The sequence below is a fragment of the Aspergillus flavus genome, chromosome 3 (genome assembly GCF_009017415.1).
Source record: "Aspergillus flavus chromosome 3, complete sequence".
Classification (NCBI taxonomy): domain Eukaryota; kingdom Fungi; phylum Ascomycota; class Eurotiomycetes; order Eurotiales; family Aspergillaceae; genus Aspergillus; species Aspergillus flavus.
In genome coordinates, this window is record NC_092407.1 from 3,134,172 (window position 1) to 3,156,790 (window position 22,619).

General features: G+C 49.9%; 11 protein-coding genes across 11 annotated transcripts; 3 read left to right on the top strand and 8 right to left on the bottom strand.

Moving 5' to 3' along the window:
* Positions 1-81: 81 nt before the first annotated feature.
* On the bottom strand, positions 82-4,843 carry F9C07_2282216 (acyltransferase). The gene is made up of 7 exons (XM_041291088.2): positions 4,009-4,843; positions 3,741-3,959; positions 3,436-3,691; positions 2,706-3,384; positions 2,344-2,655; positions 2,031-2,287; positions 82-1,976 (listed from the first exon to the last, which is right to left on the bottom strand). The coding sequence occupies exons 1-7, from the start codon at positions 4,556-4,558 to the stop codon at positions 1,808-1,810; spliced, it is 2,442 nt and encodes an 813-aa protein (XP_041144838.1). The 5' UTR covers positions 4,559-4,843; the 3' UTR covers positions 82-1,807.
* On the bottom strand, positions 252-1,172 carry F9C07_7091 (putative NAD dependent epimerase/dehydratase; the record flags this gene model as incomplete). Its single annotated transcript, XM_041285413.1, has 1 exon — positions 252-1,172. The coding sequence occupies one exon, from the start codon at positions 1,170-1,172 to the stop codon at positions 252-254; it is 921 nt and encodes a 306-aa protein (XP_041144837.1).
* Positions 4,844-4,966: 123 nt separating the features above from the next.
* Positions 4,967-6,743, top strand: F9C07_2282217 (panthothenate synthetase). The gene is made up of 2 exons (XM_041285407.2): positions 4,967-5,285; positions 5,360-6,743. Exons 1-2 carry the CDS (start codon positions 5,258-5,260, stop codon positions 6,424-6,426), a joined length of 1,095 nt encoding a protein of 364 aa, XP_041144839.2. The 5' UTR covers positions 4,967-5,257; the 3' UTR covers positions 6,427-6,743.
* Positions 6,744-6,860: 117 nt separating this feature from the next.
* Positions 6,861-9,143, top strand: F9C07_7094 (putative ATP dependent RNA helicase; the record flags this gene model as incomplete). Its single annotated transcript, XM_041285408.1, has 1 exon — positions 6,861-9,143. One exon carries the CDS (start codon positions 6,861-6,863, stop codon positions 9,141-9,143), a length of 2,283 nt encoding a protein of 760 aa, XP_041144840.1.
* A 28-nt stretch (positions 9,144-9,171) lies between these two features.
* Positions 9,172-10,512, bottom strand: F9C07_7095 (WD40-repeat-containing domain protein; the record flags this gene model as incomplete). Its single annotated transcript, XM_041291089.1, has 2 exons — positions 9,172-10,210; positions 10,262-10,512. 2 exons carry the CDS (start codon positions 10,510-10,512, stop codon positions 9,172-9,174), a joined length of 1,290 nt encoding a protein of 429 aa, XP_041144841.1.
* Positions 10,513-10,669: 157 nt separating this feature from the next.
* Positions 10,670-13,755, bottom strand: F9C07_2282219 (uncharacterized protein). Its single transcript, XM_041291090.2, has 5 exons — positions 13,675-13,755; positions 12,430-13,568; positions 11,665-12,380; positions 11,447-11,611; positions 10,670-11,392 (listed from the first exon to the last, which is right to left on the bottom strand). Exons 2-5 carry the CDS (start codon positions 13,273-13,275, stop codon positions 11,002-11,004), a joined length of 2,118 nt encoding a protein of 705 aa, XP_041144842.1. The 5' UTR covers positions 13,276-13,568; positions 13,675-13,755; the 3' UTR covers positions 10,670-11,001.
* A 170-nt stretch (positions 13,756-13,925) lies between these two features.
* On the bottom strand, positions 13,926-15,557 carry F9C07_7097 (aldehyde dehydrogenase; the record flags this gene model as incomplete). The annotated part of the gene is made up of 3 exons (XM_041291091.1): positions 13,926-15,109; positions 15,162-15,361; positions 15,424-15,557. The coding sequence occupies 3 exons, from the start codon at positions 15,555-15,557 to the stop codon at positions 13,926-13,928; spliced, it is 1,518 nt and encodes a 505-aa protein (XP_041144843.1).
* A 672-nt stretch (positions 15,558-16,229) lies between these two features.
* On the top strand, positions 16,230-17,126 carry F9C07_7098 (dihydrodipicolinate synthase/N-acetylneuraminate lyase; the record flags this gene model as incomplete). Its single annotated transcript, XM_041285409.1, has 1 exon — positions 16,230-17,126. One exon carries the CDS (start codon positions 16,230-16,232, stop codon positions 17,124-17,126), a length of 897 nt encoding a protein of 298 aa, XP_041144844.1.
* A 132-nt stretch (positions 17,127-17,258) lies between these two features.
* On the bottom strand, positions 17,259-19,659 carry F9C07_7099 (putative C6 transcription factor; the record flags this gene model as incomplete). The annotated part of the gene is made up of 3 exons (XM_041285414.2): positions 17,259-18,308; positions 18,366-19,321; positions 19,383-19,659. 3 exons carry the CDS (start codon positions 19,657-19,659, stop codon positions 17,259-17,261), a joined length of 2,283 nt encoding a protein of 760 aa, XP_041144845.2.
* Positions 19,660-19,924: 265 nt separating this feature from the next.
* F9C07_2282222 (putative lysine-specific permease) lies at positions 19,925-21,101 on the bottom strand (the record flags this gene model as incomplete). The annotated part of the gene is made up of 1 exon (XM_071510549.1): positions 19,925-21,101. The coding sequence occupies one exon, from the start codon at positions 21,099-21,101 to the stop codon at positions 20,211-20,213; it is 891 nt and encodes a 296-aa protein (XP_071365127.1). The 3' UTR covers positions 19,925-20,210.
* A 42-nt stretch (positions 21,102-21,143) lies between these two features.
* Positions 21,144-21,488, bottom strand: F9C07_2231124 (amino acid permease/ SLC12A domain-containing protein; the record flags this gene model as incomplete). The annotated part of the gene is made up of 1 exon (XM_071509877.1): positions 21,144-21,488. One exon carries the CDS (start codon positions 21,486-21,488, stop codon positions 21,144-21,146), a length of 345 nt encoding a protein of 114 aa, XP_071365128.1.
* Positions 21,489-22,619: the final 1,131 nt, after the last annotated feature.

A 22,619-nucleotide genomic window follows, 5' to 3' on the forward strand; every position in this document is an offset into this window, starting at 1 on the left:
TATAACAAGGGCCAGTCTGTTTCTTGCCCCATAAACTAGGTCAAAGCCCTCGCGGATGTTATAGTTACTGATGCAGAGCTAATTAAGATCGTGATTATGAAGTTCTTACTATCTATCGCGCATAGTTAGTATATATATACAGAATTAATAAAGAGTACCTCGTTTGACTATACTACATTTTTACATGAGCACTAAAACACAACAGCACCAAAAACCATTCTAGACACAGCTTTAAAAATGTCGAGCCGTTCTTATCCAAATGTCTTCTGCACAGCGCACTTCTCCCAGTGAAGGTACTCAGAAAAGGTAGTAAGCTTAATAGGATACTTTTTCAGAGCCTCCATATCCACCTGATACCCAACGTCGTTTGACCACAGTTGAGCAGTAATCCTAGGGTTCACACTGGAAAGCGATGCAGCCCTATCGGCCGTGTAGAACTCGACTTTGATATCCTTACCGCTGGCCTGACTCAAAGCCCTGGCAATTTGATCCGGAGTCAACGCCTGAGCACCAAGGTCGATTTCATGCTGATTATACATCTCGGGATCCAGAATAGCCGCCGTCGCAGACTTCCCCACATCATCAGGATCCAGGATAGTCATGGGGCTATCTGGCTTATATGCCGTGCGAAAGACATGCTCACTGGGCAAACTCGGAAACATATGATCCGCGGTCGGGGAAAGGTAATTATACATCAAGAAAGCCGGGCGCAGAATCGTCCAGTATCTGAAACCCGAGGCTCGCACGAGGGACTCAATAGCTGCCTTTGAAGTCCAGTACCAAGCCATTGGATAATCTGCGCCCCATCCGGGAAATGTCTCGTGCTTGCCGGTCATGGTCACACTGGAATAAATGATAGAAGTCACCGTGCCGGCTTCTTTGGCAGCATTGACCACGTTTTTGGCGTGCTGGAGTTCCGAGCTGAAATTGGGAAAGGTTGGCATCACGTTGAGGAAGACTGCTAAGGTTCCTTGGGCTGCTGCTCTTAAGGAATCGGGATCATCGAAGGTGCCGACGCATAGCTTGGCTCCTAGTTGCTCTAGTTCTAATGCTTTCGGTTTCGATGGATCGCGGACGAGGGCGTTAACTTGTATCCCGGCGGCCAGGAGGTGTCGAGCGGTCCCGAATCCTTGATAGCCAGTGGCTCCAGTTACAAGAACAGTAGGCGCCATAGTGTAAAGAGAGATCTTAGTATTGAGATGTGTGATGAACGTAAAATGGGATGTAGTCGATCATTTTATATTCACGATTGATATTGCGAGCCCGGATACAGCGGCTTGAATGCAGAGGGATAAAAAGCTAAGATTACAAATCGAATATCGGTTCTGAAGAGAGATCGAAGATATAAGGTGGGAGCTCCGGTAGGGTTAGGATAAGCAGCCCGGAGCTGCCACCCCAAAAGATATGTATGAAACCAGATAAATTACAAAACAATGGATCATTGTTCCATTGCTTCCCTATGTGCTAGTATATGTAGGCGCCGAAGAGGATACATTGCTACATATACAACACATAATGGGTGGAGGTATAGTCGTCGCAGTTTGACGACTGTGTATTGGAGAGATGATGATGATGGTGAAGACACAACCTTCCACGTCAGAGCACTATCACGTGGCTACTTAACCCTGTCATCTAGTGCCTTTATGACTAAAGTCTATGATCAGGGATGCATGCGCATCAAGGAAATAATTACATACAAAGGGTCCATCAAGAGAAGAGTAAGGGTATTCACAATGCAAGCGGGCGGATTAGAATAACAAACCATATCAAACAATCCTCACTAGAATATAAAACCACGGGATGAATATTATAGCTTAGAGCTGGGCGTGATGTCTTTTCTGCGCTGTTGGCGAGCGGAAACGTCCACGCTATCTTCCAAGTCAGGGCTTGCGGCGCCCTCAAACAATTTACGGCCGACCAAGTCGGTCATGATTAGAACGCGAGATGAGACCGTTGCGCCGTCTCGACGATTTTTCCTGCTCAGAATTAGTATAACCAAGTTGAGCAACACGGACAAGACCATGACTCACCCCTCGCGCCTAGACTGAGCAATCAACTCGGTGAAGTCCCAAAGGCGTCCACGAGGCACCAGCTTGCCAGTGGACGGGTCTCTTTCTGGTGTCCATTCAGGTGCAAGCTTCATCACGGGCGCAGCGCGTGATTCTTTGCCCTTGCGAACAAGTATAATACCTTCTTCCGCGAAGCGTTGGTATGAGTTCTTGAGGGTCTCTTTGTTGACGGCTTCGAAATAGGACAAGTCGCCTTGATGGTACAGCGTTTTGCCAAGCTGCCCTTATAAATTAGACTTGGAATTATTTGGTAATATGCTAGGAAGAGACCTACCAGCTGAGCGCTATCCTGCGCCTTCTTCAAGTCGATCCAGGTTTCCTTCTGTTCATTGACTAGCGGGGTGAGTCCAAGCAGAGACACCGAGCCGAGCCATGAAGCCTCAATGAATGGCCAGATCAAGAAACAGTAGAAGTCATAATTCTCTCTTCCACATTGCCGTTCCGCATCGCTCAGCTCAATGGACGTAGGTGTACCAGACGAATCCCTAGAGACGGTGATAACATCATCTTTTTCGAGTCCCTGGAGAGTTTTCTCCAAATTTGTAGTCAACCCTTCCGGAGGGAAGATGAATTCGCCACGGAAAAGCTTGAAGGTGTTAACGATACTCCGGAACGAATGAGAAAGTGGGACCATACCTGCGAAAGAAAAGAAACCTGGTTTAAGAGATCCGTATATGAGATTCGTTGATGAGAAGGGCCGCCACCCCGTTTGACCTTTGTGTACATAGCTGTCGACACCAGAGCTTCCGTAATGAATAGATGGATGGTCATGTTGCGATAGAAAGAGAGCTGGAAGCGATCCACAGCGTAGTATGTCGGCTCAGCAAGGCCGCTTACTACACCTACGAGCTTCGACCCGAGAACTTCAAGGGCACGATCAACGACCACATCAGTCGGATATCTATAAAAGTGTGCAACCCGGCCACCCTTCATGCGAACACGCTCACAAAGCCACTCAACCCGACGCACCAGCTCCGCTTTGCCGACGCCGCGCCCGCGAAGCGTCAACAGCACGGTACCAACCAAAGCTGTCGGCATCATCACAGAGACATCATTGATCTCCGAAAGAACTCTATAGCCCAAAGTTCTAAGGATTCGGCCTCTTTCTTCATAATTCAGTTTTCTGCCGCTATTCGTGTCAATTTGAGTTGGCAATCGAGTCAATTGCTGAGTGACAAATTCTCTTAAACTCCAAGGTTCGTGAAATCGAACATCAACTCGGCCCAGCTTCAGGGATAGGACAGAAGACGATGAAAGGAAATCCGCCAGGTTCTCTTTGCGCTTCGGCTGTCCAAGAAGTTCGCTGATGTAGGATCTATAGGCAATGTCAGTAAGTGTATATGTTTGTAGAGGGTTTCCTTCGTACTCAGTCTCAATAACCTTATCGTATTGTGTGCTAACGGGGCAGATGATTGTGTCCTCCACACGGCCTGATAGCACACTGTCTAATATGAAGCTCAGGATTCCGAATTTAGGAGACAACAACTTTCCAGTTCTAGACCGCCCGCCTTCAATGAAACATTCGAAGTTGAACCCTTGCTGCAACAGTGTATCAATATATGCCTGGACGACTGTATTATACAACGGGTCGTTTCCAAAGCTCCTCCTAATCCACATGGCGCCTACAATTGTTAGCATGGATACGGGAGAGGATATAGAATTTCCTCATACCAGCATGCTGCAAGAAAGGTCCCAGTAACGGGATGTTCAAATTATCACCTGCCACTACGACAGGTAAACCAATTCCTAAACGGTAGCAGATAAGTTGGAGAGAAACATAGTCGACATGTGACTTATGACACGGCAAAAAGACAATAGACTGTTTCTTTTTGGCCGCTTCTTCTGCAACGGATCTTAAGCGCAAAACTTCTTCACTCGATACGTGGATTCCTGCGATCATTAGCGATAACCTCTCACCATAGCTCAAACGCAGACCTACCTTGGTGATAAGCGCGAGTGAGAAGCTGAGTGCAGAGATAATATGCGCCGCGGATAAACCGCTTGCTCTCCATCTTGCAAATCATATTGTCCAGCATAGAATCAACTACCTCCTTGAGGTTACTCTCGATCTCATTCCGCCGATGGGCCTTTTTCTTCGGCAAAGGGCCCGGTTTCACATCCAAGAGGCCCTCCTTCTCTTCTACCGAGAGTCGGGCCTCGGCCAATTCTTTAACCTTGCCGCGCAAAAGAGGACTTGCGAGGATGTTTGTCTTCATTCTGTCTGAGAATCCGGAGTAGAATATGGGCTGTCCGATCACATCGTCGTACGCGCGCCAGCCAGTGCCTGACATATAGAGGCTCACTTCCCGTAGAAAGTCGAACGGGTTCTCCCGAAAGCGTGCCATATGATGGACAAGATTCCGCTCGGTGATTCCGTCATCTTGAGGTTCTGGTCCTCCAGTGAAACCACTGGGATGAATGGTGACTTTATCGCCAACAATCTCCAGGTCTGGGGGCGATTGATCAACTGGGCCCTTCTCGGATGGCATCTTGGCTAGGGGCGAGAGCGGAGAAGTAGCTATGTAGGGGACGAGCGGGGACGGAGTTAATCAGGGAGAATGACAGGATGTCCGGCTGCCATTGACTTCAAAAGCATGGGAGACACAGCGGTCATAACACGAATAGTCCCCCGGAGAAAAGGAAAGAAGGTTTCATAGCCACGATAGCGGTAGAATGTTGTTGTGATCCAGTTCCCAACAAAAGCGCCTGATCATCCCCCGGTATTTCCCCAGAATCAGTACCTCGGATAGTGTCACGTGAGATAGCACGGTCCTGTGGCGTAAGGAACAGTAACAAATGATAAATTACATGCAACCATGGCTCCAGAACTGTACGTAAGAGAAAAACAGGTGATGGGGCGGTCTAACCGAAACGGGAGCCGAGCGTTAGGCCCGAAGCGGGCAAGTTAGAGCTCCTCTTCCCGAGTCCCGCGAAGGATGGTTTCCACGCAGAAGCCGAGAGCACGACGATCTACCACCACCTTCTGCAATTAGAGAGCATGTGCCCCCGTCTCAATGGGCTGATGTGTCCTGTCGTAAAAGTTTTTAGCTCATAGGCTTCGGTCTAACAGCCAATGTCACTCTGACAATTTAGTGTCTGAGCCCGTTGTTGCTCCACAGTGGGACAAGAGGAAGCACACTGCTACATGGAAATCTGCGAGCCTGCCACCTCACAAATAAATTTCCAAGATGTTTCGGTGGGCGCGGGCATTCTCAAGTAAGGCCTCAAGAGACTTCCGAAATCAGATTGCATTCAAGTGCAAATTTCTCTGACAACAATTTCTATCGCAGCTGCCTCGTCTTTTTTCAACAACGCCTCAATGGCTTCCCCATCCCTCCGCCAGTACTCTTTCCAAGTCTTCCGCGATGTTCCTCCGCTTCGCCAAATGCGCCGGCAGCTAGTGCTGGATAAGAAGACCGTAGGGTTCGTTCCTACCATGGGGGCTCTTCACGAGGGCCATCTCTCGCTGATCCGACAAGCCGCGGCCGAAAACACCGACGTCTTCGTTAGCATCTTCGTCAACCCGACCCAATTCGGTGTCAATGAGGATCTTTCGAGCTATCCTCGCACCTGGGATAGCGATGTCGCCAAGTTGGAACAATTGAACGATGAATTTGCCCGTCTTGGTGGTGACACTGGTCGCATCACAGCCATCCTTGCCCCAACGTCGAAGGTCATGTACCCTGCATCGCCGCCTTCATCGGAAGTTGACGGTGATGGGTCTTTCGTTACAATAACCCCTATCTCAAGGAAGTTGGAGGGTGCATCCCGTCCGGTCTTCTTCCGGGGGGTTGCGACCGTTTGCATGAAGCTTTTTAATATCGTTCAAGCCGACCGTGCCTATTTCGGACAGAAAGACGTCCAGCAAACTGTGGTCATCAAGCGCATGGTGCAAGACTTCCACGTTGATACTGAAATCAAGATTGGCGACACGGTTCGCGAGCATGACGGGTTGGCGATGAGTTCGCGGAATGTGTACTTGGGAAACCGGAGACGTTCCGTTGGTCTCGTTCTCTACAATGCCCTGAAGGCTGCTGAAAACACATACAATTCCGGCAAGCTGGCGCGAAGTGACATTCTCGATGCCGCTAACTGTGTGACAAATCAAGTCTTGTCCGAACAGCAGGCGTTGTCGCCCTCTGAAAGGGCCCTTTATGAAGTCGACTACATATCCCTGGCCGATCCAGACACACTAGATGAGGTGGAGTCAGTTGACCCTGCCAAGGGAGCCATCATAAGCGGTGCTGTCAAGATGCTTCCTCTTGAAGAAACTAAGCCCGGTGAGGACTGTGGCTTAGGTGATGGACAGGTGCCTGTGAGACTTATCGACAATCTGATCTTTAAGCCTCGAGCTTGAAGCAGCCTCGAGCTTGAAGCCTCTGCTCATGGGGAATAATTAAACATATACGAAATAGACATGTCATCTCCGAAAGAGCGTTTATATAACCAGTTGTACCTAGAACAACGGCCAATGTACATATATCTGACACGTATACTATGGTGGATAAATACTGCATCGATCCACCTGTAAAATGCAAAATACTGAGCGTAGCGCATGCTAAGGGTTACCAGTCTAATACTTCACATCCACAACCACAGCATCTCAAAGCAGCTACAACCCCAAAACGGAAAATAGGGCACATAGAGAGGGCTCGGAAGCAAAACGGGCCGAGAAAATTTCCCTCCGCAGCGGGACCCATCGAAAAAAAGCAGCAGGTCTAGCTTCACCCAGCAACCAAAAAACCCCCATAAACATTCAAACAAAACCAGAAGTTCGTCATTACTTTCAAAATGGCGGATGACGGTTTACTCCTCAACTTCGCCATTGGCGACACCAACATAATTAAACCCGAAACTAAGCTTAAAGGTGGAACCTGGCGCGACCGCCTCAGCGCAAAGAAAATCGCCCAACACCGCACCAAGAACCCCCGGAAACCCGGCGAAGAGAGGCCATCCTCGGGCAAAGGTCCCCAGAACCCGAATCGCATTCAAGTATCCTCGTCTCGGCCGTCGAAGAGACAGAAAACAGATGCCGATGGAGACCATGAGAAATCACGTCACGATAATAAGCAACACCCGCGGCAGTTCGTCTCGTCGCTATTTTCGAAGAACCCTACGCCCCGGAATGCAGAGGAGGAGCCTGAGCAAGAGCCAGTTGAGGATGCGAAGCCAACGAATGCGCCACTGATTGATGGATTGGATACGTTTACGAATCTGGGGCTGTCGCCTAGTTTGGCGGCGCATTTGTTGACGAAGTTGGAGTTGAAGGCGCCGACGGGGATTCAAAAGGCGTCTATGTCACAGTTATTAAAGGAGGACAGTGATGCGTTCATTCAGGCGGAGACTGGTTCCGGAAAGACGTTGGCTTATTTGCTTCCGCTTGTGCAGAGGATTATGACGGTTTCGAATCCGAAGAATATGAGTACGAATTCGAAGGGGGAGCCGATTGTTCATCGTGATAGTGGGTTGTTTGCTATCGTCCTGGCGCCGACCCGTGAGTTGTGTAAGCAGATCTCGGTTGTTTTGGAGAGTCTGCTTCGATGCGCGCATTGGATCGTGGCCGGTACAGTTATTGGTGGTGAGAAGAAGAAGTCGGAGAAGGCGAGGTTGAGGAAGGGACTGAATATTCTGGTGGCTACACCAGGTCGACTTGCTGACCATCTTGAGAATACACAGGCGCTGGACGTGAGTAATGTGAGATGGTTGGTGCTAGATGAGGGTGATCGATTGATGGAGCTTGGTTTCGAGAAAGAACTGCAGGGCATCATTCAGAAACTTGACGCCAGGCAACGACCTAGTCGGATCCCCGGTATCCCTACGAAGCGAACTACGATCCTTTGTTCCGCCACGTTGAAGATGAATGTACAGAAATTGGGAGAGATCAGTTTGAAGGACGCCGTTCATATCAAGGCAGACCCCGCTGACGAGGATGGAGAAACCAAGAGGAAGGATGATGATGGGTTCAGGGTGCCAGCTCAGCTAAAACAATCCTATGCTATCGTTGCGGCGAAGCTCAGACTGGTTACTCTTACTGCCTACTTGAAACGAACATTCATGCGGAAAGGCTCCGTCATGAAGGCCATCGTATTCGTCTCTTGTGCGGACTCGGTCGACTTCCATTTCGAGGTTTTCTCAAGAAGGAAACAATACAGAGACGAGAGCGGGGATGAAGACGAAGAGAAGGAAGATGATGATGAAGATAATTCGAAAACGAAATCCGAAGCCTCGCCTCACGGCACTATTGCACCTGCAGTTGCCTTCTCCAACCCTTCGAACCCGGTAAAATTGCACAAGCTCCACGGATCTCTCCCTCAACATGTCCGAACAGCCACCCTTAACGCCTTCTCTCGCGAACGTGAGCCATCCGTATTAGTCTGTACCGATGTTGCATCCCGAGGATTGGACTTGCCCAATGTCGACTTGGTCATCGAATACGACCCGGCTTTCAGCGCGGACGATCACACTCATCGAATCGGACGTACTGCCCGTCTTGGACGGGATGGTCGAGCATTGATCTTCCTGATGCCCGGCTGTGAAGAGAACTACGTGGAGATTCTGAAGCAGGGATACCGAGACGGCGGAAAGGCACTCACGCGGACGACTGCGGAAGACATATTGAAGCGCGGGTTCGGCGGGAACATAACGTCTGAGACCAAGAACTGGGAGGAGAAAGCGACCGACTGGCAAATGGACCTCGAGCGATGGGCGGTGGATAACCCGCAGTATCTAGAGATGGCCCGACGAGCCTATCAATCACATATCCGCGCCTATGCCACCCACATCGCCAGTGAGCGGAGCATGTTCAACATCAAGGAACTCCACCTGGGACATCTTGCCAAGAGTTTCGCACTGCGCGACCGCCCCAGCAAGATCAACGTCCCCGGCCTGCGCCCAGGAGACAAGGAAGCAAAGAAGGATTACAAGGCCGAGAGGAACACCGTTGGAAAGAAGAGAAAGGCAGGCGGCCGAGACGACGATTTCCAACCTTCAAACGACGCAACTTCGGCGGCGCAAAAGATGAGAGCCAAGCTGAAGGAGCACATGGCCGGAGCCAGCGAATTCAACCTTGCCTAGTGTATTTGTATATAGCAATTTGACGACCTCAGTAGATATCCCACAATGAGATCTTTCCATCCTTTGAACCCGCAGCCAACCAATGCGTCTTCTGCACCTTCTGATTCCGCTGACGCCGCACCGTAGCAAGCGAGAACTCCCCCGATTTCGTAACCTGAGCACCGTCTCCATCCCCCGTAGCACCTCCACCAGAATCAAAAGAACCCTCCACATCCGCAAAAGCAACAGTATAACACCCCTCCTTATGCCACTTCAAAACCGCCAACTCCCTCAAAGTCTTACAAGAATAAACCCTCACCCTCGAATCCCACCCCGCAGTCGCAAAAACCCTCCCATCAGAACGAATCCGCACCCCCTGCTGCCCAGAATGCTTCGTATCAACCTTCTTCACCGTCCCCACCTCCCCAAACCCAGGAACAGGATGCTTGACCACCAACGCATCCGCCGACGACGAGACAAAATACCCCCCAGCGGGAAAAACATCTATCGACAAAGCCGGCTGCGAATGAGCCCGAGCGACATAAACCCTCTCCCATTTCCAGCTGTCACTACTGGCTTTTCCGGAAAAGTCTTGCGTGGTTAGTTGGCCTCGCAGCGCGAAGACCATCACGTGGCCGTCTTCGTAGGCGGATGCTATGTATAATTCCCTGGTGGATGAGTAGAAGAGGGTAACGGCCATGACCATGCCTGTTTGCGTGGTTTGGTCTGCTGGAATTGTGCAGAGGCGTCTTTCGCGTGGGAGGTGGAAGATGTCGATTGCGCCTGAGTTGAGGGCGTTGGGGACGGCGAAGAGGGAATGGTGCTGTGGTGGATTCTTTCCTGGGGACTGTGTGGATGTCTTGTCCGACGCTTCCGGTTCCCCTGTATCTGGGGATTCCTCTTCATCCAGGAAGAGCATGGAAAAAGCACAGAAATTCAGTGCATTGACGGGCAGAGAATGGACGAGCCACGGCTGTGTCGCTTGAGACTGGTTCTGCTCGCTTATGTCCACGGGGAGGGTCTTTTGGAGGAGATCCTCGTCTTGGGCGCGGAAGCGCCATACGCATAGTTTGTGGTCTCGTCCGTGGCTGTCCATTCGTTAGATATTTTCTGTGGTCTGGGGGAAGGAGAGAACGTACGTATATACTTCTGTCACGGTTTGGTTGCTGAAAGTGAAGCCTTTGACTTCGAGGATGGCGCCTTCGTGGGCTTTCCATACGGCGACTGGGCGCTTGAAGACTAGATCCCAGACTATTATCCAGCCGTCGGCGTCACCGGAGATGAGCCGGAGGTTTTGGTGGAAAATGTGCAGCCCGTGGATTGGGGAGGCATGGCCGCGGAGAATGTAGGTTGGACTTGCTGGTGGTTGGAGCTGAGTGGGGGTGCTCATTTGTGTTACTTAGATTGTGGAATGGTATTATGTATAAGCTGCTATGGGTAGATCTTGGGTATATCTCCTGTTTTTGTTATATGTCCTTCTATACTCGGTTTGTTGAAAGTAGTTGAAGATGAAATGGAAGGATATGTGGATTGGCTGGCAAAGTCTTGGCACTACCGATACGGAGTAAATATCTTCAAGAATAGATCTTGAGGTAGTATCATGCAAGCACGAAATAATAACTACGGAATCTGTGTAGATAAGCATTGCTTTAAACCATTGCCTTTTATTCAATCAAGAGCCGAAAAGCGTTCTATATAACCTGTACCACCAATATCACATTATGTGGACAAGACAAGACAAGACGTCTAACCCAGTAGCGAAAGAAAAAGCAACATCATGATTCATGAAAGGTATCATCGAGAATAACGCCTGCCAAGGGTATCGCACAAATGATGAATCAAGTCCCACAAAACGCCGTCATACCGTTACAAATAAGATCTATAAGCTTCCACATTGGTAATCACTGATTTGATGTGGCGCAACGTAATGATCCTGATACGGGTGATTATCCATGGAGAAATCCGCAAACGCCATGATAGGGTTGACGACCCCGGGGGGCATCTTAAGAAGAGTCGAAGTAGGATCGATGTCGAATGCATGGTGGTCATTAAGCAAAGGTAATGCATTTGGATCGGTCGGAACTGGTTGATGTTGCTGGGTTGGATTCCAGCCCCATGCTTGTTGAAGTCCTTCTTTGACTTGCTCAGATCTCCAGCCCGTCTCTTTGGCGATATCGTCAAAGATCCCAAAGACCTCCTCTTGAGCCTCCCTCGTAGCGAGACATTCTGCAGCTACAGCCAGAAAACGGATAGACAGGCTAGCGACCCCTCTGATTTCAGTTGTTAGAATCAACAACGGTGTGCATATAACAATCACTTCTTACCTATCTTTCACATTTGCGACAATCCCGCATATGTCATGCGCATGGCTTTGCTGCACACTTTGCATCTCAGGGCTGAACTCGTTCTCTAAGGGGTGCGTTTTCGTGAGGAGAATTCGAGTCGTATGGTAGAATAGCCGAGCTATAATTGAAGCTCGTTTGATAAGCCTATGAACAGTTAGCTAAAACAGTTGATTGTCTAGGCTTTACAATGTACCCACCATATCTTTGGAAACGAGGATTTCGAATTGGTCTGCCACGATGGCAGGAACGCAAGAGGTACCATGGAGCGTGGTACGGCTTTCGCCCATTTATCACACCATTCATTGTACATAGTCCATTCCTGACATCGATGGCTGATCTCCATATCATTTGTCGAACGATCTAGGGGCTGAAGTTGAGACATGGACGACCGAAGATTGGCGACTTTCGCACAGAGATAAACCATACGGTGGGTCCACAGTTCCTCATTACCTGCAACGCTGGGTTGGTCTCGCTCAAAGTCCATATTTACACCCCATGTGTCGGGATCCCAAGCTAACGCCCAATTGAAATGCAAACAACTGAGTAGTTCCATACTAACATTGAGCCAGAAACAGGCCCCGCCGAGGCCTTGAGTCCTCGCGTCCCAGTGACACTCCTTAATGAGGGCTCGCGCCCCAGCGATGTGGTTCATACCGTGGATTGATGGGAAAGATTTTGAACACATTAATTCGTAGACATTGAGGACGACGGCTGTTGTCGCACATAAGGCAGAATCTCGGTCTGGATCATGAAGCGCGCTAAGGAGATCCCTGGAAGCTGCATCATGGAGATACGAGGCTTTTTCTTCTCCGTAGGAAGGGGTTTTAAGGTATACATGGCGGGCACCACATGCCATGAACGCCTTCAAGAGCATCGGCTGTCCTAGCGCATGGAAAGGCAAGATATGCGTGAACTGATAATGTCAGGAACGCCAAGACATTCTTAAGAACCGTGAAACTTACATGTTTTACATCGTTCATCGAGTCCATCCATTGACCAACTTCTTCTACAAATACTTGCATCAGGAAAACATCGTCGGGGTCCTGAAGACATGGGTAGTTATTAGTCTTTACATCCCCCTTTCCAGTCGAGTTGAAAGGCGCATACGAAGCGCTTTGATCTTGAAGAGGCTGATATGGGGGATGAGGATGGCTACCAAATGTAGCATTCATACTGGCCGGCTGAGCCCCTGGACCTGATACAAATGAGGGGGCAGCATGCGGATTGTACGCAGACGGCAGAGGGGGACTCGTGAGATTGTCCGCCTTCAAAGGAGGGTCCGCTACTGGTGGAGGATATCTCTCGAAGCCCCCAACATACTCAGAGGCTATGTGTCTAGACTCATCACGGAACGTCACACGGGACCCTGGAGGGCGTGGAATGTAATGAGGAGGCGCTACCGTCTGTGTGTCGATGAAATTGAGACGAACTCCACGTCTGCATATCCGGCCTGATTTGCGGCAATTCTGGCACTGGTGCAAAGCCTCGTCACACTTCAAATGGCGCTCTCGGCAAGTGAGGCAACCGGTTCGGACACGCCTGGGCTTCCGTGCGGTGTCCTTTCGTCGGCCGGTATCGCTGCCTGGCGTCCGTGAGACGCTCATTGTGGTACTATTAGGGGTTAAGGCTCCTCCTTCGCCAAATGGGCTTTCTCGAGCATTGTCGTCCGTGGCTATTTTGTCCGGGGTGGCAATTTCTACTTCCAGGCCAGGAGTATCTGCGGTTTGGTCGGTAGCTGCCACCTCTACGGAGACATCCAGATCGGGTGACGGCAAGACATTGCCGTTGATAGTGGAAACCGAAGCCATATCAACGCTCGATGTAACAACCCAAACTCTTCTTGAGCCACTTTATATCCAGCGCCCAAAAATTGTTACGTAAAGCCTCGCGATCAGCCACAGAGACCAGGCCCGCAGCGCATCGTGGCTACCTGTAAGATTCCCGGTTGCGTGGAGATACTGGCTGTCGTTTCTGTCGGAGTCACGGACGGCGGCGACGATTGAGAAGGGAGATAAATACCACAATCGAAGGGCAAAAAGTAAAAGAGAGTATCTTCGTGTATTATTCGGGCCATGAAAAAGCGACGGATATTCTTCGGCACCTGGAAGGAAATAGAGGTTCTTGTCAGTCTAGTCCAGTCAATGGTGAGCCCCGTAACGAGCTACAGGTTGTACCCCATTTAAATAAGGTAACACAGAGAGAATAACATTAGTCCATATCCTTACCAAGGCCAATCAATATTCACCAAGCCCACGGAGCGATTGGATGATGAGAGAGAGAGAACTGAACGACTCCGAAGATTTGCGGGGAGATAATCAAGAATCCCCTAGACTGAAAAGGGACTAGTGCATGTTTCGCCGGACTTTAATATTTATCAAATCACCTTTTTAAGGCCGACAACGTGATTGTTCTTCTATCTGCTCTATATTCAATACATACATTTCATTCTCGTGACTTTCTACAGTTTGTTTCCCATATTAACATGGACAGCCTTCACTTGGCTGTACGCTTCAAGTCCAGCTTCACCTAGTTCTCGCCCGATTCCGCTCTGCTTCACACCTCCGAACGGTACACGAGGATCGCAATCCTGGCTGCTGTTGATCCAGACCATACCAGACTCAATCTCAGCTGCAACCCGGTGAGCACGCTCCAGATCCTTTGTGAAGACAGCCGCACCAAGGCCATAGGTGGTATCATTTGCACGCCTAATGGCCTCTTCCTCCGTCTCAAAAGGCACGATGACAACGACGGGGCCAAAGATCTCCTCCCGATAGATGCGCATCGAATCCTTCACGTTCGTGAAAACAGTTGGCTGAACATAGTATCCCGACTCCCCGTTGCTGTTGGCTGGGTGAGGACCTCCTCCGGAAGCCACCGTCGCGCCCTCCGAAATGCCCACTTGAATGTACTCGAGCACTCTATCATATTGAGCGCGAGTCACCTGGGGACCTTGGAAGGTGCTCTCATCCCACTGATCTCCGATCTTCGATGTGGTCTGGATAGCGCCCTTGAACTGCTCAACAAAGGTATCGTAAATATCCTTCTGGACCAAGATCCGCGACGTAGCAGTGCAAATCTGGCCCTGGTTGGACATAATACCGAAATGGGACCATTTCACGGCCTGCTCCATATCGGTATCGTTGAATACAATCAGGGGTGACTTTCCTCCCGTCTCAAGAGTAATATTCTTCAGGCTGCCAGCAGCCATCTTCATAATCTCTCTCGCGGTAGCAGTGGAGCCCGTGAACGCCACCTTATCGACCAAGGGGTGCTGCACCAAAGCCGCACCGGCCTCCCTCCCGTATCCATTGATAATATTAACAACACCCTTCGGGAAGCCGGCCTCCTTGATCAAGGTTCCCAGAACCAAGATACTCAAGGGCGTCTGCTCAGCAGCCTTAATCACAACAGTATTACCACAAGCCAGAGCAGGTCCCAGCTTCCAGGCTGCCATGGACAGAGGGTAGTTCCAGGGGATGATCTGACCCACCACACCGATGGGCTGTCTAATTGTGTAGGCGAACTTCTGGGGGGTTGTGTTGATCGTTTGGCCGAATGTCTTGTCGGCCCAGCCACTGTAGTACCGGAAGGTGGTGATGGCTTCCACCAGGTCCTCGCTCAGCGCAACATGGTATGGTTTTCCTTGTATCAATCAGTACATATACAATTAGTATCGGGCTAAAAGTCGGCTCACCGTTATCCCACGCGTCAATCGTAGCGAAAAGCTCCTTATTCTGCTCTATTAAGTCGGCCAACCGACCCATTAACATTCCACGGTCTGTGGCTGGGAGGAGCTTCCATGAATCATCCTTCAAGGCAGCTTTGGCGGCATTGACTGCTTTATCGACATCCTCGGCACCGGCTGCGTAGACAGAGGCGATTTCACGGGTTGTTCTGTCGTAGGCGTTAGTTCTGCACAAAGATGATTGCCGATAAAGTTCTCATAATTAACATACGCAGGATCAATAGAAGCAATAGTCTGACCAGATGTAGACTTCACAAATTCATTATCGATGAACAAACCGGTGGGTTGTTTATACTGGCGACCATTCGGCGCTGTGATATCAAGGAAAAGATCGAGCTCTGGCATGGCGGGGTACAATGTACTACGGTGGTGACTCTTAAAGAAGTGGAAGTTCAAAAGTAACAGTCGGGTATAATAAAGCCAGAGATATTTAAAACTTGAAGGAATGATAAGAAAAAAAAAAGATCCAGCTATCTATGTCTAGAATCAAGAGCTTTATCAACAGAAAAAGAGAAGCAGGACAAAGCTACCCCACCCACCACAGCTTTCAATCAACGACCAATATCAAACGAAGAGACCCAGAAATTGCCCCTCGGCGGGGGTTTCTCGGGTGCACATACCTTATGCAAGCAAGTGATTTGAGGGGTGGATTTAGCGTATTCTGATTCCAGCCTTAGCGGAGTCGACTTGGAACTTAGTGATGGATGTCTGCTACCCGAAACAGGCATGTCGTTCCGAAACCCATACTAATCCATCGACCCCAATTGATAACATCCTTATGTTAATCATGACGCACATGGAGTCTTACCCCGGATCCATAGATCCAACCGTCGGAATGAAACCACTTCAGAATCATATCCAGACACAACCACCCAAGGAAAGCCGTTCCGGCACACTTGTAGATATAAGGAATAACAATGCCAGCAACCGACGAGCTTACAGCATACAATCTGTTCAAGATACTCATACCACTACATTCGAAGAGCCTCATTCCAATCACATAACCAAACCACCAAGATGAGCACCCAAGAACTCACGGGCGTTATGGTCGCCCTGATCACCCCCTTCACCGACGACGGCAGCAAGATCGACGAAGGCCGCCTAAAGTCCCATATCGACCGACTCCTCCAAGCCGGTGTGCACGGCCTCGTCCCCGGCGGCAGCACGGGCGAATTTACAGTCCTCTCCCTCGCCGAGCGCAAGCAATTAACAGAGCTCTGTGTTAAATACGCCGCGGGCCGCGTACCCGTCGTCGCCGGCACAGGCGCCACCTCGACACAAGAGGCAGTGGAACTGGCCAAACACGCCGGTGAAGTCGGTGCCGCAGCAGTGATGGTTGTTCCACCTTTCTACGACCCAGTCAATTACGAACAACTCACGGAGATGATGAGCGAAATCCACACCGAGTCGAAGCTGCCGATCATGTACTACAATATCCCGTCTGCTAGCGGGTTGACCTTGACGCCGCAGCAGATCGCTGATCTGTCCAAGGTCGGCGTTAAGTACCTCAAGGACACATCCGGTAATGCGCCGGCGTATACAGAGCTGGTGTTTGCTTTGTCGGATAAGATCACCGCGTTCAACGGCTGGGATACCCTTACATTCTATGGTATGGCGGCTGGAGCGCCTGGCTGTGTTTGGGGTGCCGCGAACGTCATCCCAGAGTTGGCAGTGCAGCTTTGGGAGGCTATTGCTGTGAAGGGTGATTTGAAGCTTGGTAGGGAGCTGTGGGCTAAGGCTTTCCCTATCTGCAAGTTCCTGGAGTCGCATAACTATGCTGCTGCTGTGAAGACTGGTGTTGAGTTGACTGGTCAACCCACTGGTGGTCTGCGGAAGCCCTTTGCCCTATTGGCAGACCAGCACAAGGCTGAGTTGGCCTCATTTATGCAGTCGGCTGGTATTAAGACGGTTTAAGAGGCGATTGTTGGGAGGAATATATAAGCATCATTGAATCATGTGAGACGTGACATTCCGGCGTTTTGTGCTTCAGCTTTCTATCTGTGAATATTTATGGCAGGAAATGATAAAATATATGTTTTTTTGCCCTCATGAAAGCATCGGCCAGAGCTTTTTCTGTCTCAGTATATCCATCCACGTAGGTAACGGGCCTCCGGCGCGATTGAATCGGAAGTATCCGTCTTGTTCTTTCCACACGGCCGTCATCACATCCTTCGCGACTACAAAGGATGCAAAGCCGCATTGCGCTCCTCCCTTTTCGACCCATCGTAGGAGAGCATCGCGCTTAGATGGGGCCATGGCTTCGCATCCTGCCATGAATGCCGGCCACGCTGTGCCTGGACCCGGAACTTTATGTTGAGCTAGCGCTGTGTCAAAATCCTTCAGAGCCGCTATGACTTCATCAACGTGTGATTGCAGGATTGATGGGTGGACATTGCGGATGCGGCGGTAGAAAAAGATTACAAGGGCCGTGTTTAATGCCCGGAGCATGTGGGTATGTGGCCGGGCAGGTCCTCCTGCCGAGTCGGTATTGCTTCCCTTACTTTTATCTGAATTAAAAGAGCAAATCATGTTCTCAAGACGGGTGGCACGTCGTTGTAATGCCTCCCACGCCTCCGAGTTCATAAATCTCTTTGTCCCTCCAGAGACCACTAGAGTATCCATGACATTGGCTAACCTGGTCGTTTGTGATACTAAACTAAGCCATGTCTCAGGTATACCGTAGATCTCGCTATAAAGCGTGTCTGCCCACCGGCGTGAGTCTTCCAAGTGGATGTCGTGAAGGGCTACTTCGCGCTCTTTGGGTGCGTCAATATCCAGATCACTGTCCGACTGGCGGGGCTGCAGGAGTAGGAAGTCATCTAATCGCGCATCTAACCCACTTCGGCGGCTGTTATCATACTCCAACATATCTTCGCGGGGCTGAAAGCAGTGGTTCAGTGCCTCGATAAACGAAGCGGATGGGTTGTAATCGTGAAGGACATAGGTGCTCTCTCCTACGATGCGCATCCACGTGTAGATGTGATGCAGCACACGCGCTTTCCGGGAGATCTCACGTTTCGATAAACCACGGAGACGCATGAGCCGCTCGGCATCTATCATGTAACACCGTGCATCCTTTTGATGCCCGGAAAGAATCTAATTACATAGTCAGCCAGTTGTGAACGTAGCCAGGGACTAAAATGAGAGTCTCACTGCAAAGGCTGCCATTGCAGAGATAGCCATTAGCTGGTCCTTGTACTTGGCTTTCTTCGGCCCATTCACCTCTATCTTCAGCGATTGCTGTATATGGCCCTTCGCCTTATGGTACGAATAATGCGTTACTTGTTTCCAGTGCTCTGCAGAGTGCGGCGACTCAATAGTGGCATTCAGGCTCAGATGATGTGCGGAGCACGCAAGAAGAGAGTAAAAGTTGGCCAGCCTAGCGTGATTAAGGTTGTGTCCCCCAAGATATGTAAGATCTCCGAGAGTCAGTACAGCGGTTGGAATATTTAGCAACTTCCAGGGGGACTTTTGCCCAACAGGCAGCGTCATCATCTGCCCGATTACATTGTCCTGGAAGTGTTTCAGCAGGAAAGGGGCATCCGTCAATATATCGCTCGTGGGGGAGACCAGCTCAATGGGCGACTGTTGTGGTGTCAGTGCGCTCATTCCCCGCTGCTCTTCGTCTCTTTCAAATACTGTTAGGTCTTGACCGTGTGTCTGACCAGACATATCGTCTAACCCACTCCGATAAATAGAGGAATATAGCCCATGGGTAAGTTCACCATGATTGAAGTCATCAGATAGTATCCCAGAGGTCAGATCGAATCCAAGGCCAAATAGATCGGCCCAGTGGAGGAACTCATCCGCCCCAAGTAGGGGATCAGTTACGGATGACAGCAATGGGTCAAACTCCAATGCTTCATCATAGGGAAGTCTGTTGGTAGCCGGGGAAGGACTTGTCTTCTCCGACTGAGCATTCTGACGTTTGTTGTTCGTATCAGGACAAAGGTCGAACTTAAGAACTCCAAAAGGCCCAACCGCGACATCCCCGGTCGATGAGCCTTCTACTTCTTTGGATTTGGTATCGACCTCAGTGAGTAACGCATCAACGGTACCGGAAGCAAGGTCCGCGGCCAACGCCGTGCTCATGGAAGCCCTCGATTTTTCTGAACAGGCAAATCAGCACACGAGCATTATTTACTATGAATGTGGGGTAGATGATCTCACCAGTATAGAGATGGCGTCTCGTGCCATGACCCCCACTACTAGTAGCAGATTTGTCTGCGCTTCGACTCTCGGAACTTGATTGGCGTTGCTGTTGTGACTGGTGCTTGCCGGACATCCATCGAATCTCCGTGGAATAGCCTTCACAGGAAACGCCAAATGCATGACACGTCAAGCAGGTCGGTCGCATCTGGTCGCATTTCACATGGCGACGACGGCAGGTCTGGCAGCCTCCCAGCGTATGGGTCCGGCGCGATTTGCTCTTTCTCGACGGGGGCATTGCACGAGCTCTATTTAGTCAAGCTATCGTCAAACCAATATAGTAAGTAATATGTAAGTCACAGCAAGTCAATCAATAAACTCCGAGTGAGTTGATAGCAGCCAGTTTCCTTGAGACTGACTGCGTTGATAACTGTTCGGAATCACTTTCCTTTTGTGTTTCCCCGCACTACGCCACTACGTCGCCAACACTTTTTGCCTTCCTTATCTGTGAGCTATCCTCACCGCCTAGATTAATGTGGAGTGGCGGTAGTACCCACTTCTGGCCCGTGGGTTGCCCTAAGCACCATTTAAATACATACTCTCTTGGCCAATTGAATCATACAACCGCTTGGAACAAAACTAAAAACGAGTTGAATTGTGGATGAGAGGCTTTCCAGGAACATCAATTCACTCAAACAGCAGTCTCCACGACTGGTACCATTTCAAGGTGGGCTTGTCCTCCACCGGAGACTCACTCTCAATAATCTCCGCCAGACCCGACACTAGATCAACATCCAATGGGGAGTGCACCCAAGATTCCGATCGAGCGACAACAAAACGGTGGTCCAGTTACAAGACCAGGAAGATGGGAAGGGCGATATAACACGTGAGAAAGTTGGACGTATCCCAGTGGCCGTGGATGAAGTTCTTGAAACCATTCAAGAGAAGCAATAGGCTGAACATACCGCCAGAGATGTACGACATATAGGGCTGAATTCGGGATCGATAGGGCAGGTCCGTCACGCTCTGGGCATCAATGGCCTTTCTGAATCGCAGATACACGATACAAACACAGATCCAGCTCTGAAAGGCTCCAGTGTTAATCAGATTGACGAACCAATTAAACACGGTCGCTCCGGTTGAGGATACATTGAGATAAGAGAGGAGACAGATGGCGGTGGTGCACGCGACGGCATTGTAGGGAACGCCAGATTTGGTGCATTTCATCAGAAATCGCGGTGCACTGCCTATCAAGGCGGTCGAGTAGAGGGCGCGCGTTGACATATAGAAATAAGAATTGCCGGCGGATAATGCTGAGAGTAGTATCACTGTGTTGATGACTGAGTCCAAGCCCACTATGCCTGCGTTCCGGGCCGCGATTGCCCATGGGGAGGCTCCCGCGCCAGACCCACCTCCAAGTAGCTTGGGATCGTCACTCGACAGAATCAGACTGATGGCAAAAGCTCCAATAATGTAGAAAAGCACGAGTCGGTAGAAGTACCGTTTTCCTGCGGTTGGTAGGTTGGGTCGGGGCGACTCCATCTCCCCGCCGGTGACGATAAGAAGTTCTGGGGCGAAGCCGAATGCATACACGGAATGGCAGATGGTAGCCACAAAGGCACTCAGGCGGCCAACATGACCGGGAACCAGATACTCGTTGACCGGAGCTGGGTGCTTCCAATAATGGAAACTAAGCAACTCGCGGTTGGGACCTCCTCCAAAGACAAGCACCACGGCCATGATGATAAGACCAATGATGCTAATCACCTTGATCGACGCGAATCAGAACTCCACTTCACCGTAAACCCCAACCGGAAAACAGTTCAGTACAACAAGAAGAACAATAAAGATTGTAATCCATACAGCCACACGCACTGGAGGGCTCCAATACTGAATTACAAGGCTTGCGGCCGTTATCTCAGCTGGTACCGTGATAACAAAGATATAGCAGTACATCCAGCCCAAGGCAAACCCTAGGCTGTTGGAGAAGAAGCGACTAGCATAATATGACATAGAAGGGCCAGGAACAGGTAGGTACGAAGACATTTCGGTCGTCGCAGTCACGATGCCAAATACCAGGCCGGTTATGATGCAGTAGGCGACGACCAAAAACACCGGGCCTCCCATGTTGAGACTCTGCCCAGGGTATGATGACCAAGAGAGGGCTCAAGTCTCGCCACGCTCAGATGCTTGCCCTAGGAGGCACGATTGGAACTGGCCTCTTTATCGGCTCTGGGTGGCAATTGGAAATGTCTCTCCCTCTTTCATGGAGGCTACCTTCGCGAGATCTCGCTGGCTCTCGGGGTCTGTATGCTTCATTTTTTCATCCATTGCGAGTCAAGGATATGGGGAGACTAGTAGTTGTAACAACGCAAATACAGGACAAAGATGGAGAGAAATCTACAGCGAAATCCATTGACTTTCTGGGCGATATTTATGTCCTAGAGGTCCGGTATCTCGAGCCCACTACCCCAGACTCTTGGCTCTGCCGTATCGCATAGAGCGGAGGAAGTCTAATCTCCAGCCTATCTGATCGAGGAGACCAAAACCATATCCGGAGTAACCTTCCCTGGTATGGCACAGGTGTGACCGTTGTTACTGGGACTCGAGTCTCTTATCTCCTTCTGAAGGTGACAGGGGCGAATTCGAGTAGTAGACGTAGTGTGGCAACACTATCAAGGATAATATTTGTAGAGCACCGCTTGTGTTTATGGAAGGTAAGAAGTAAAGTATAGTTCCAGTTTTGCGTAAATTGCTCTCTACCGCTAGATATGCTCAGTATATCAAGTTATTCAACTTCAGACTTCATTCGACTAATTATGTTCAGTCCTAGACACTACTATTTAACACTAGACAGCTTAAATCGGACATTAGCTCTATCGCAAATCTTCTTGCTACAGTTTCTTCCATAATATTATCCGCTACCATGTCAAAAATATTCCCTCCCCTGGATGAGTAGATGACATACTCCTTCACGACAGATCCGGATATTCACGTTATTCATCAGCTAGGTTACTACCACGAGCGAGCCCGCTTCTGCACTCATCTCAATACCATACATGCTTGGATAATAGCTATTCGTGTTCCTTATCTAGGTTCAAGCTCGACCAACGTGTGCCATGGGCATATATGGAAAACTGATTTGTGGAAGCTTTAATGTCTCCACCACAGTAATAATTCAGGAATAGAAAGGCAAATATAAATTAGGGCCTTGCAGTGCACTGGTATTTTGCCCAATGAGGGAGGACAAAAGTACCA